This window comes from Dipteris shenzhenensis, chromosome 7, assembly GCF_047967505.1.
Source record: "Dipteris shenzhenensis isolate YYH24624 ecotype China chromosome 7, Dip_SZ_1.0, whole genome shotgun sequence".
Classification (NCBI taxonomy): domain Eukaryota; kingdom Viridiplantae; phylum Streptophyta; class Polypodiopsida; order Gleicheniales; family Dipteridaceae; genus Dipteris; species Dipteris shenzhenensis.
The window spans coordinates 10115565-10129653 of NC_141602.1; the positions used below are offsets into that span (position 1 = coordinate 10115565).

Here is a 14089-nt window from a genome sequence, read left to right on the forward strand (position 1 = left end):
TGCAGTTCCAATCTCATGATAGTCAGTCGTGAGGTTCAAAATCACAGACTCCACACATAGCAGGGACAAGCTACTATGACATCCCCATTGGCATCATGAGTGTCCAAAAGTGGGTGTAGACCATGGTATAAACATGTGCTCTCACATATACAAATCCACACACCCACGCATACATGAGCATCCATTTATAAAAAGGTCTTCGTATTGACTTTCTGTCGGCACTCCAGAGGGCAGACTCAGCCGTGACCAAGGCTAGCACTATAGGAGAAGGCCAATCAGGAAGTAGTCCACATTCTCTTCAGTCAAGCTACAGCTGCTTGTGAAGACTATACGATTTCACTTAGTCTCTCCCAGACGAACACTAACACGAAAACATGCTTTGACAACCTAGTTGATAAGGCAACACCCCACTTAAGATGGAAAAAATTTATCGGAATATCAGCAGGCCGCACTTGAGATAGAGTTTATCACAATCTAGCTGATAAGGCAAGACATCACTCAAGATAGAAAATAGAAGCACTTACAGCAAGTCGGAAGAGGGCATAAAGCCAAAAATTGTCTGTGGTGCATGATAAAAGAAGGCACATATTTCATTATTGCTCAACCTGCTTAGTCACCAAATCTTTCCAGGTATTGAACAAAGAATCAGGATATAAAGTCCATGATGGGAAATTCGTTCAAAAAAAGCTGTCATTCTTTTTACTTTGAATCTCCTCCCGTAGGTGCTGACCATAGTAATAATGCAGGTCAGCTTCAATAGTGCAAAGGAAGAGCTTACAGAAGAAAAGCTTGGACCCAGAGGTTGAAACGAACATTGCTGCTGTCCCCTGCTTGCCCAAACTCCAGTCTACCCTTTAAGGGAAGATAAAATATAAATATTTAAGTTCACATGGCAAGCTCCAAACTTGCATGGGTTGTAAAAAAGGACTGTCACCTCTAAAGAGTCTTGTTGAAAGGTGCCTGGCTACATCTTCGAGTGATTTATCAAAAGTATACTTGACTTGATTCAACTTCGTTTCAAAGAATAATCAACCAGCCCTCTGTATGATACAGAACAGAATCTCCACTATTCTCAAAGAACCTTCTCACAGGCTTTGTAAATAAGCTGGCAACAAATCACCATGTATTTGAGCCAAAGCCTATTCCACACTTCTGAATTTAATTAAATTGCCTTTAAGGCCAGAAGCAGGACAACTTTGTGTAATCACAAGCTCAACTTCCTAGTCCAATTTGATGAGTCTCTAAAATGTTCAGGACCTCTTTTCTTTCTTTGGAAGTATTCTTGAACCTTGTAACATATTGCAAATGCCAACATTCCAGGTAGCATCTTCCCCAAATGTATGCTTGATTCATCTTCTGGAAGGCTTTCTGGATACAGCTTGAGAGCCTCCAGCAACAGCTACAAAAATGAAGCCCACAATTGCATCTAGCGCCAATTTGGGAACCTTGAGCGCCCCCCCCTTCCCCGCCCAGAGAGACCTCTTCTGTTCTCGAGTGCAGAAAACCTGTTTGGAGCAACAAATTGTTCTAAACTTCCATAGGCATAAGCCTGGGCATGACCATTTGGGGGCACCTGGGAAAGGTCGCGGGGGATTCGAGGAGGCTCTACTGAATATTGTTCTGGCACAGAACTGTTAAAATAACTGCTACGACTCACTTGATATGCCTGAGGTGATTTTTGATTATAATAATCACCTCCTGGTGTAATGGAACTTGAATATCGCGAAGCGGGATAATGCGAAAAGATGGGTGGCTGAAGCAATGAGGGTGACCCTTGGATTGTTGGCGATACGTAGGAAGGGGGCAAAGTTGCAGGGTATGGTAGGGAAGAAGCTGGATGATAACCACTACCTCGCACCGGAAAGCCAGTTGCTCGACTTTGGTGAGTTATATATTCAGAATGGTGAGTTTGAGAGCCTCCTCTTGTTAAATGGTCTTGAGATACATGACTTCCTTGATGAGCAGACATGGTATCAGCAAATGCAGAGTATGCCTTTACATGAGAGTGACTGCGATTGTTACTAGTTCTAGGCTCAATTGAGCTTGCTGCTGCAAAGAAGCCTTGCTCATATCCAGGTGGCCCAGCAGGGCGACCACCATGGTAAGTTGAAGGTGTCGCTAGTATTCCACTCACAGACTTATGGGAAGAGCTAGCATGCTGAATCGATACCCCTGTGTTTCCATTCCTGCTTAGATGCAAGCTGTTCATCAAGAGCCGATGTGAGGCATCGCTTAGTTGTGCTCCAGAAATAGCTCCTGGCACGGGGGGCCTGCCAATATGGAAACATTTCAACATTAGAAAGTGAGAATCCAGCAACAAAAGCATCATAGCATCCTAAAACCATGAACTGTCAGTATCCTACCTATCTTGAATTCGTTGCTGCCTTCGACCATCATCTTCATGCCACAAAGGTTGTAACTTCACATCCTGCTCAGTAATAGTCTAAAAAAGTTCCAGTACACAAACCTCAAGAAGTAAGTCCAAAAAAGAACATCTCAAAATATGCTGCTCAGTCCAGAAGTTTCCAAAGCTACAGAATTCCAAGTAAACCAAAGTTTCAAACTGACCTTCTTTGGTAATATCACCCCATCAGGAGGCCTTGGAATATGCAGATGTGGGGAAGGCATCTTGTATGTAACTGATCTGTTATGTTGGAATTAATACATTCAAAGCAAAGTTTTCTGCTGATGAGATACCAAAGATTCCCTTGCCAAACGTAATCCAAGAAGCTTATATTTATGTTTATGAAAAGGCACATGGCAGGAAGGTTAGGACTTACAGAACTTGATTGTTGACTATGTTAGGCATTCCTTCGATAGGAGATGTGAAAACCGCTGGACAAGCTTCACCATCGCATAATCCAATAAATCCATTCATGCATCCACTGTAATGGAATGTGCAAAGTCAGCTCTTATCTTAGATGACAGAACAAAATATCACATCTTCACTTTATGCACTTATAGATACGACTACACATTTGCATAATACAGGCACAAACCTTGCTCTAGGGTCTAACTTCTCTAGTACTTCAGCTCGCTGCTGGCCCGTAAGATGACCAAAAGAGTCGTAAAATGAAAATATGCATGGTGCAAGAGGATGGCTGCAAGTCACAAACAGCATCTCTGCCATGATACTGTTCCTTCGAAATTCTTCATTCTACAAGAAAAACTTACATCAGAGGAAAATTCCTACAAAGCCACTTCAGAAGATTGAGCATATGGCAAATTTGATTGCACTAGGAACAAGTAATCATCATACATAGCAATAAGGTGCTTTACCAATGCCCTAGTTTATTTGCGTATCTGAATGCTAACCCAACACTTACTGTTAGAGTGCCTTCGACTTTCTTAATTTCAGCCAATAGCCGGGCCTCCTCAATGAAAGGAAGCTTAGCTACTCCCTGAAACAAAACCCAAAGAGTGAAATTTAGAAACAGTACGGCAAATTACAAAAAAGCACACACAAGTCAACTGGACAGCATGATGCATCTTGTATATCATCTACAGCCCAGAGGCATCATATACACAATGTAGCCTGAACAAGCAAGGCTTGCACCCACAAGAAACTGACTATTCAAGCATTTCCATTCACCCATTGCAAATTCCACCACCCAACCAACCACTATGCTAAGTACCAGCTAGTTGGGAGGCCACCTGCAGCCTGCAGGCATCCTAGATAAGCGTGGAAATCATTTGAAAGACACCTAAAGCAGAGCACTGAGTTGGTTTCTGAGCAAGTAGCTTATCATTTGAGAGCCACCTAAAGGCAGACTAGTCAGTTGATTTTTGAGCAAGTAGCTTAACATTTATCTGGGTCTCATGTGTGTTGAGTGCAACCTAGCTACTTTCACAAACACAAGTGAGAGGCCACACACTTGATATTTTGATGGAGAAGCCCTATCCGCTCAAGCAATACTGGTGTGGTTTCATGACTGCCTAACCCCTCCACAGTCCTTACGTAGACAGTTTTTTTTTCCCAAAAAGATTACTTCATTAAGTATGAATGAAAGCCGCAAGAGCAAGCTTAAATGCGGGAGTACATCATGTCATGCATGAGAGAAAAAAAAGCTCAAAAGGAGTTAACAAAAATCCAAGGCGGAGCCTGAAAATACACCTCAACCCTGAAGAAGACTCAGAGAAGAACAGAGATCCTCTCCAACATTTGAAAAAAATCTCTCTCCTGGCTGTAGCTGCTCTGGAGGATCCCTGCATGCTTGCCTAGATGGCCATCAGTGTGTGTCGTATAATGAAGGATGTGTCCGAGTCATGTCCCTCGAAAAACACTTGAGGGCCAATAAGAGATAACCATGCCACTGATCCCTAGGTCATGAAGAAGGATATTCTATGAAATATTCAAAGAATCCTAGCAACACCCTTCCAGATCATCCTTGCCTGTCTGCACTCCCAAAGGTAATGCTGAACTGACTCAACTGCTGCGTGGCATCGAGGACAAGTAGGGTCAGCCCCGAAACTGGATCTCCACAGGTTCACCGCAATCCCTCCATGAATAGAAAGCCAAAAGAAAAGAGTGACCTTTCTATTTCTAAGGGATTTCTAGAGCCTCCTCCAAAAGTTGTTCTGCACCTCTGCAGAAATATGAAAACTATCCCAATGAGGAGCTCTGTTTACGTAGACAGTTTTGCTATGTAACTGCCTAAAAATTGCAAATTCTGAAGCTCTTATGCCTGGGTCAATGCTCACCTAGGACAGTTGCTTCAACAATGGACAAAGATGTGCTTGTTATCGACTGAGGAGGCTCAAGTGCCCTTCAAGCAAGTAGATGCCTAATTTTTTCCCATGTTTTAGGTAGCACACCTGAAGCTATTCTTTCTTGCATGTAACGATGTTGTCTTTGAGAAATACCTCAAGCCTCGTACACATTCTTGCCTTCCTCACATTCCAAGCATTCATCCTACACCGTCTTAAATAATGATTTGTGTGTGTGTCAATTTTCACTTTATGTCAAAAATACGTAACTCTTTCACACACCTATCCCACAGTCCAAGTGTTTTCCCTTACATTACTCCTCTCCTTTGATCATTCTTGAAAGGATGGCTTGCTAATGTTAAAACACAAGGAATAAGAGTGAGGTTCCCCTTTCAGCACAAATAATATAGTATTTTCCCTGATGTTTATATGTGTCACATAGACTTCACAACATAAGTCTCTTCTCCCTCTCCTCAGATCTTAGTGTTACCTTATATTGTAAAAAAATCTGCACGTATGTCTAGTTGGTGTCAGCGGTAAATTATCTTAAATCTTATCTCTCTGTATTACAGCAGTGAAAATTTTCATTTGAGCTGCTAATCCCCCGACTATTACATGTAATTAGTACATTGTGATCCTCTTTTTCATTTGCAGGGTGGGCTACAAAAACAGAAGGAAAAGAAAGGATACGGAGGCATTGTCTAGGCTAAGACAGGAGCAGCTAATTACCATGTTCTCTATCCTTCTTGTTGAATTGGAGGAGGGTTCTAGAGACAACTCAAACTAAGAAGAATTAAGAAGAAGGAACGCAAGGAAGAATCACGTAGACCACTACACAACCATAAGCAGGAGTTAAGTGCAAATCCCATTTTGTAGGGTGTGTTGATTATGACTAAGAACAATATCAAACCTCAGTTCTGGGTAAAAACATGATACTATTGCAAAGCTGTATTTCCAGCCTAAGATAAAAGAGGAACAAGGTTATATGTCCTTAAGGACATAACATGAAGGTAGAAGAGAGGAACTTACCTCCAAGTGAAAGGATGCCTCTTCTTGAATCAGGAGGATTGGTAGCATATGAAAGATGGAGGAGGTGGTGAGAGTCATTTCTTGGATAAGAGAACAGGTGCACTTGCGCTCACATGTCTAACATAAATACATGCATACAAATGTGCATGTGTGTGCGAGTTTGTTGAGAAAGTCTGATTAAGTTGAGGGTAAAGAGTCTTTATGCATACAAAGAACTATTTTGATCAATGGGAGTACACAATGAATCTAAGAGGTAGGGCTAAAGAGTATCCACTGCTTCAACATAATCATGCTTATAGCTTCTTTGTTGCATTTCTACGCACATACACTTTGCAATATTCTTTAGCTCTTTGAGCAAAATTTTTTATTTACATTTTGTATGAGCTTACACTCTGCAATATTCTTTATATCTTCAAGTGAAAATTTTGATTTACTAACAACCTTTAATATCATTCAGCTTTGAAATGGCTTATATATATATGATTTATTAATTTATTTATTTTTATTAATTTATTAATTTTCCAGATAAAGGAAAACTTCTATTAATGCTTTAAAAACCCAGTGCTTCTAACCTCCATAGAGGGACTGAAGACGGTAAATGTAATGAAAAGGCTGTTAGAAAACACAGCCTATTCCAAGGGCATCGGCTCATTGCCTAGGTTGCCTCAGGAACATGAGTTAACAGCAATGGAGGTGGTATAATGACGATCTTGGAGTGCCGTGCTCCCAAGTAGCGCGTAGCGTGAAGATGATATCCTACCAAATGGCCACTAGGGTGGCCGCCGGAGTCATCGTCTGTCCCCCTATCACTTGACTGCACCGAGCACCCCAAATGGTCCAGGCGATAATGCTGGCCACCGTCTCCCAAACACTGTCCTTTGGTGAGAAAGAGGTGTGTGAGAGGGAAGGCGGTACTACATCATAGGCCTCTATCCAGGAGACCTGCTGGCCATGGATCCTATAAGCTGGCAACACTATGTTGATGGAAAAAGGGTGCCCGCTCTCTATGAGCCATGCTACCATCCCCCAAGTGAAGTCCCTCTGCATTTGCTCAGTACTAGCCACTATGCGAAATGAGGCAAACCAGATCCTCTGAGCAGCTACACAACCCCACAGGCAATGGGGAATCGTCTGCAGCACACCCTCTGCACAACAAAGGCATCGACTCGCATCTGCTCTAGCCACGGGCCAGTGGATGAGCCATCAACCAAAAAAAGTAGGAGATCTTGCGTGGTCTCAATATGGTCCAAAGACGAGGCTAGAAACATGAGATGACCTCCCTGTCAACATCCTACTCTACCCAGTGTCTCTCCCTCGACAAGGTCTAAGCTCTGGCCTCTAACTTAATCCGTCAATCGATGCGCGCCGCGTAAGAGAAGAAAGGCACCTCCTTCGCTCTGTCCGAATCTCCTACCCGCGCCGTCCAAAACCACTCCCTTGGGTCCCACTGCACATCACGAAGAGGCCAGCCATCCCTGAGCCCAAGGCACCACACTGCTCCCTCCGGAACTGAGAGTATTGTGTCCGGGTCAATGTGCCAGACCTTGCCTAGTTTGATCCGCAGCCACTCCAACCCCCATAAATCACCCGCACTCCCGCCATCGCTCTCCGACTCTGTCTGTAACTAGCCACCTGGTCCCATCCTGTAGAAGTGACAACGGAAAGAGAGGAGGGTGTCCCTATAGAAATGGACCCTAAGGGGAACCTCTATTCTCAAGAACTGCCCATCGCACCAAAAAAACACTCGGGGCACGGCAGTTTGCCACTTGTTGGCCGAGTGTCAATTGTCACTTGGTTGGCAAATGCTTGATGATTTTGCCATTGAATCAACAATTAGATTCATCGTGCCCAAATTTAGTGCAGGTGTTGCAATATTTGGTTTTGCAATCATTCTCAGTGTGCCACTCCTTGAACACATATTGCACCATTTTTCATTGGTACCTAGCTTCCCACGAATTCCCAGTTCCTTCAATGCCTTCTTCAGCTCGGATTTGAGCTTATCCTTCTTCACTGGTGCTTCTTTAGTGTTATTATCTACATCTTTCTTCTTTGCTTTGCCCTTAAGGCCTTCCCCTTTTTCCAAAGCTATGGCTTGGTCAAGCAATTTCTCATGTCTTAGTCAAATTTACTATTTTCGGATTGTGCAAGCCCACCTGGGTGCACCCCGTAATCATCCAAGCCCTCATGGACTTATCATCTGGCACAAAAGTCAATTGATGAATAAGAGCCCGCATTCAAAGGACCTCTTGAGGGTCTAAGTGCATCTGTCCCTGGGCATCCCACAACCTCTACAGTTGCGTCCATGCTGAACGTGGCCTAGTGGTCTGAAAAGACTTCCCGCTTATCCTGTCCCCCTGCTGGACCCATCTGGCCCGGGATGAGTGATGCAAAAACTCAACTCTGCAAACCTCCGTAGCATTAAGAAGAGTCTCGCAACCTCATGACGATCCCGAAGCCACATCGTGCTCCCTGAGTCTCTCAATGGAAGCTAGATCCCACCTCAGCGCTCTCTCGCGCTCCTGAAGCGCATGTCTCCATCGCAAGGCCTGTGACTGAAGCTCGTCACTGCTCCTCTGGATCGCATTTGCAACCCAAGCCGCCCATCCCTCAACTGGCCCATCAACCGACAGGTACCACTGCGCGTTGTACCTTCTCCTGTAGGAGGCTATCCGCGATGCAGATCCCTTTTTGAGGAAGTCCGGTGCGGGACTGTTGCTCGAGGAAGAGCACCGCCGGGGACATGGTGGTACCTGCCAACATGCCAGTAGAGCTACCCACGTGCAATGCTCAACCCCCTACGTAGAATCTATCTAGCTGCTCCACAAGCCCATCCACTCTTCGCTGGCCAAATGAAAACTGCACGCTGCCTGGGACCCTCGTGAACAACACCTCTCGCGAAGGATACCTCCCTCTAGTCGCAAAGGTGAACTGTTCCCATGTGCTCCTCTCTACCACGGGCTCCAAAAAGCAGGGCAGTGCTGACGACAAGCGGGTGCATAAATGTTCATAATCCCAATCCTAGACTCAACTGCTCAGACTCCCATCCAGACTACTTGCCCTGCAATGAGCTCTCAGTGGCCAAAAACCTCATGGCCAACTGCTTGCGAGACCAAGATGCAAACTCCTCCACTCCTACCTACTGTTGAAGACCAAACCTTTGGGCCTCTACCTAGCAGGAGGTGATGACGACGTCCGATATCCTTTCGCTGAGAACATATGCTCCTAAATCATAAGAAAGTCCAATGTCGGACGACCACTGTCCTCTGCAACTCCTGGGGAAGCATCAAGTACTGTGGCTGACTACGAGCACGGTCAAGGAGCCCGTGCATGTTCCAACTCACGGGGAGGGGGAAGCAGGAAACAAGGCTCGCCTGTGAGTGAGAGCTTATTCTAGCAAAACTACCTTTTACAACTTTAATTGGGGGTTTGGAAGGCGAGTAGTCCGTATCAGTCCTCCAGCATACCAGAGTGGCTACCAGATCCACGCCTACATTCCGTGCCCACTGCAATAGAAAGGAGACGTCCACCCCAAACATCTCAGCACACTTCTGGAGTGGCCAGTAGTGCGACTCATCAAGCTTTGCCTTGGGTGGCAATCTAATCACTCCTACTGCAAGGCCGCGCAACTTCTCCTACGCGAAGCCCAGCTGAAAATTAACTTCAGCACCATGGGCGAGCCATAGATCCAAACCCTACAGACATCCACTCGTCCATCATGGGCAATAACTGATCATCCAACATGGCATCAAACAAAGCTGGAGTCCACTTCACCCTTGTGGAAGCGAAGTCGCACCTCCAAGCTGGATGTGTGTGGGAGCCCATTGCACTGATCAACCCGCTTTACGAGGCTGCAAAACCAAAAGCGTCACCTCCAATGGCTGAGGATAGGAGTCCGAAATCTCAAGGTAGTTCCAAGGCCCCACCCTCCAAAACTCCCTTGAAAGAGAGCACCCTGGAGCTAAGGACTAAGGATATGAGCTAAGGCCCGTCTAGAGGCTGAGGGGTGAGAGGGGGGGAAGTCGCTTGATGAGGCGAAGCCGTGTTCAGGGAAACCATTGGGCAGCGGGCTACACTTCTAACAGGATGAAGAAGCCCCTACCTGCGAGGTCCCACCCTCGCCCGTGGGAAGAGGGTCCAGTATGGTCTAAGAAGGAGCTTGGGATGCTGAGGGGGTGGGGAGGGGGACTGCCGGGTCGGGGGAGAAGGGGGGCTGCGAGGATGATAATTCTACGTGTCGGCGAAGGGAGGACCGAGGCGGGGGGAGGGGCGACTCGTGGGAGTAGAGAGGGATCAGGAGGGGGAGGGGGGGCAGCCTCCTTTGTCGCGAAAGAAAAAGCCAGGGATGAAGACAGAGCAGGTGGTCTCTAGGATCTGGCCTGTGAGCCCGAGGTCTCCTCCTTTAGCATTGACGTGAGTCTGTCAACCTATCGAGCGGGACCTTGCGCACCTCGTGGGTCATGGAACTGCTAAGTAGTTGCCGGTGTTCCCTGGGTCCCTTCCCTAACAAGACCTACCAGGAGGACGGACGACTCCTCCATGGTCTAGTCTTCCTGAGACTGAGCGCACTCAACTTTCACCTTCGTCGGTTCTTCAGTCTCTTTTAGGAAGGTTTCTTCTTGTGTTCCAGTCTCTTTTTGGAAGGTTTCTTCTTATGCTAGTGCTACCTGCGCAGGTGACACTGCCTGTCCTCCTGTGGCTCTCGCTCACGATCTAGCTAGCAACGAGGTTAAGGGGGTCATCTCATGCCTCGAGAACAATCCCTAGCTAGGTGTCCATGCTCTCTGCAACGGAGGCACTAACCCGATAATCCTGAGATATGAATCCTCTGACGTGGATCGCCCCCCTCGAGAATTTCCAGAAGGATCCACTCTGGGATGGACTCAAGGTCCTCTATCACCAATCAGAGCCTCCTCATCTGTCACCAACTGATGCGGCTGACTTTGAGGGGGACTTCAATACCGTGCCAAAAGCTCTACCATGTAGGCCATCTCATGGGTTTTCCATAGATGCCACTTATACCTTGGTATGTGTCTTGTAGGCCTAGTTACAGTCAGTTGGGACTATTGGTACAGTTAGTTTATGTACCATCTACGTTAGTTAGGATACTTAGTCCAGTTAGGACAGTTAGCCCTAGGGTTTTGTTATGTTGGCTCTCCCTTGAGCCTCCACACTTCAGTTTTGCGGCAATCTATTACATCACCTCGTTTTTCTTCTTTGTGCTTCCATTTTTGAGCTTCCATTGCTTCCAACACCCAACAGTGGTATCAGAGCAGGTCGGGAATCCATTCCCTCAGCCATTGACAGCTTTCCCAAGCTGTTTGGCAGCCTTCTAAGCCCTCATTCCTGCTGGTTTTGCTGGTTTCTACACACCCATGAGTGTTTGAAGCGTCTCCAAGCACTTATGTTGTGAAAACCCTGATCTTGACGCGAGAAGACCGCATTTTGGAGCATCCACTGTGAAGGGAGCTGTTTTTCCTCAGAAATCACTTCACGTGTGTAGCGGCTACCTGCTGGTACAGAATCCGTACAATTGTAAGGCTCAACATGTTATTGCAATTTGCTGTTCGGCAACTGTACGGCCATCCGTACAGTCCAGACAGGCTGTACGGACCTCTTGCGCCACCCAAAAATTCCACAAGAGCACTCCAAAAAATGCAATGTGCCTGTGAAGAGCTCAAAAGCCCCAATTTCTCTACAAAGATAAGAACCTGCAAAGGAAAAACTGCAAAGTAATCCTACAAGAGGAAAACATGCACAAAGTACGGATGCCAACGAACCGGTCAAAAACCTGCAAAATGTACGAAATTCGTACTGTGTACGGATTTGCAACAGTACAGATGGCGGTTGTACCAAAATCCGTGAGTACGGTGTACGGTGCAGAGAAGTACGAAAATCTGTACTAAAGTACGGACTATTAACTGCATTTGTACGCTGCAGTTGTACGGTGGAACTCTACAACGGTACGGCGCTGTCGAAAGCGTACAATTGTATGTACAAAATGCGACAGAACTGTACGACGCTGCAGTACGGAATGGTGGTGCAGGAGCTGTACGAGTGTACGGACCTGACGGCGATGCAAGAGCAGAATTGTGCGGCTGTACGGAATCCGTACAGTCGTATGGTGAAACCTGCCTCTAATCACTCAGAGGGCAGTGGAACGAAACCTTTAATCACTTCAACACTTATTTACAGCTCACAAAGCATATATCACAACCATTAACCATTGCATGATCACCATTTGGCTTTACCCATTTGTTCACAAACAAAACCACTGAAAAAGGGATGGAGGCTAGAATGCCCCTACTCAACAGACATAGACAAGTGCACCCGATTGGCCCCAAACACCGTGGCGCCCCTTTCGGTATTTCTTTATATTTCACAGTGAAATGATTACAAGTTGCATCTGGGAGACCTTCCCTGCAACTGAGCATGCAGCCCCAATTCACTAAGCCTTTGCAAGGCTTTCAAGCATAGAACACCATCACATAAGTGCACTTAACCCATCGCCTCGACCCAAAGGCATTCTCTTTTATGAGTGCAATTCCATTGGCTGTCCAGATGCAATCACACTGCACCCCAGCTGCACTCTCTTTGAGTGGTTTCCAGATGGCATTCACAAAGCTTTTCAAAGCTCCAAAATAAAATCAGCAAAGTACCCAACCAAAGAATGACTCATGTAGCACTGCCTGGGCACTTGTGAGCCAAGAAAGAGGCGGCACACGAGGCCAACCAATAGCTTATGGCAAAAAGAAACTGCAGTAGCAAAATCACAACTCACCAAGCCCTGAAAACTCGAACCAAGTCCTCAATCGCCAAGAGGACATAGTAGCCAATGCCCAATTGCATTCTCAGCCAAAGAGGAGTGCAAAGGCATGAAGAAAGAGCATCTACAAGAGCCGACCAGCAAGAATTCCACTGAAAAATGCGAAAAGAAGCACTTCTGTCGCGAAGAAGTGGGAGTTCTTGGGCTCAAAAGAAGTGTGCTTCAGAGAGGAATGCATTGAGAAGGTTTTGGAGAAGTTTCATCGCCGGAAAGTCCTCCAAAACTGAGAAAAACCAGTCAACCAGCACGTGTGACCACTCGAAATTCAACAGAAAGCTGTAGCTTTGCAAGAGGAGAGGCCCAGGAGGCGGTAGAAGCAAAAAGGTCCAGAAAAAGCCACTTTTGCAAATTCGACCAGCAGAAGAAGTGCTCAGCTCTACCCGTTCTACCAAACGCACGGAGGGAAAAGCATATCACTGCGAAGGGGAGGCAGAGGGGAAGCCATCGGGCCAAACGGAAGTCGAGGAATCCAAACGGGTGAGGAGTTATGAAGATAAACGGAATTCAGCTGAAGGAGGCTCAAAAACCAGTCCAAAATCTCAACAAAGGGAGAAGATGAGAGAGAAAACCACACATGTGAAGTTTAGAAGGCCCAGGAAGGTCCAGGAATGGCAAAGGAGCATGTAGAAGACACTAGAGCCACCTGGAACTCTAGGGGGGCCACTGAAGGTACATGGCCCTCTAGGGGACCCATTAGAAATGCCACATCATCATTTTCCCACAACCACTCTCTTAATTCCTTGGAATGCCTTTGGGCCTAGGGATTAATTACCCTTATGTGCTAGGCACCATGCCGCGTTTAATTACACATTATTAAGCCCACGCTTGGACTTTTAAAACCAAAGTTGTCACGGTCTTGTAGTACATTAAAGTACTTAGAATTTCATGCCCCCGTGACATATGAACTGTACGGAACAATGACCTTGAAACTAGAGCGGGCTGAAATGCGGGAGCAGAGCTAATGTGGGAGCAGGAAGTAGGTCCGGGAAGGAGAGCTACTCTGATACCAAATGTTAGAAAGAGAGAGAGAGAGCTAGAGAGCTGAACGTTGTGCTTGCAATAGATGAAGTGAGTAATACAAGAAGTGGGATAGGTTTTGTCTAAGTGACAAAACCTTATCCTTCACTAACCGTAGTTAGTGAACTAACTGTGGTTAGGAGGAAAAACCTCTCAATGAGAGAGAAGTGCCCCTAACCTACTTATTACATTACATAGGTCACTGCTAGAATATAATAATAATTCTAACACATCGGTCATAAGCATCAAGTCTATAAAGACTGCTAGACAATGTGCCAGTCAAAGTCAGGGTAAACGCATGTGTAACATCATACACTGCACACCTCACACCATCAAAAATAACCTGAAAGCCACATGTAGCAATGGCTGAAATAGAAATGAGTTTCTTATGAATGCCTGGAACATAAAGCACATGCTCTAGAGTGACAATACCACCAGAGACAGAAGTAAGAGCAACTTGCCCAATACCTTTCACAGTATATGATGCATTATTAGCACATGTGACACTCCCCC

General features: G+C 46.0%; 1 protein-coding gene across 1 annotated transcript in view; it reads right to left on the bottom strand.

Annotated features, from left to right (window-relative positions):
- Positions 1 to 456: 456 nt before the first annotated feature.
- Positions 457 to 14089, bottom strand: part of LOC147899930 (5'-3' exoribonuclease 3-like) — a 115805-nt gene continuing 102172 nt past the window's right edge. Inside the window, exons 18-23 of the mRNA XM_087376974.1 lie at positions 3327 to 3401; positions 3000 to 3157; positions 2781 to 2885; positions 2569 to 2644; positions 2364 to 2443; positions 457 to 2270 (exon numbers count right to left, since the gene is read on the bottom strand). Of these exons, the coding sequence (XP_087233100.1) occupies positions 1427 to 2270; positions 2364 to 2443; positions 2569 to 2644; positions 2781 to 2885; positions 3000 to 3157; positions 3327 to 3401 (1338 nt within the window). The 3' untranslated portion in view covers positions 457 to 1426. The remainder of the gene's footprint in view (positions 2271 to 2363; positions 2444 to 2568; positions 2645 to 2780; positions 2886 to 2999; positions 3158 to 3326; positions 3402 to 14089) is intronic.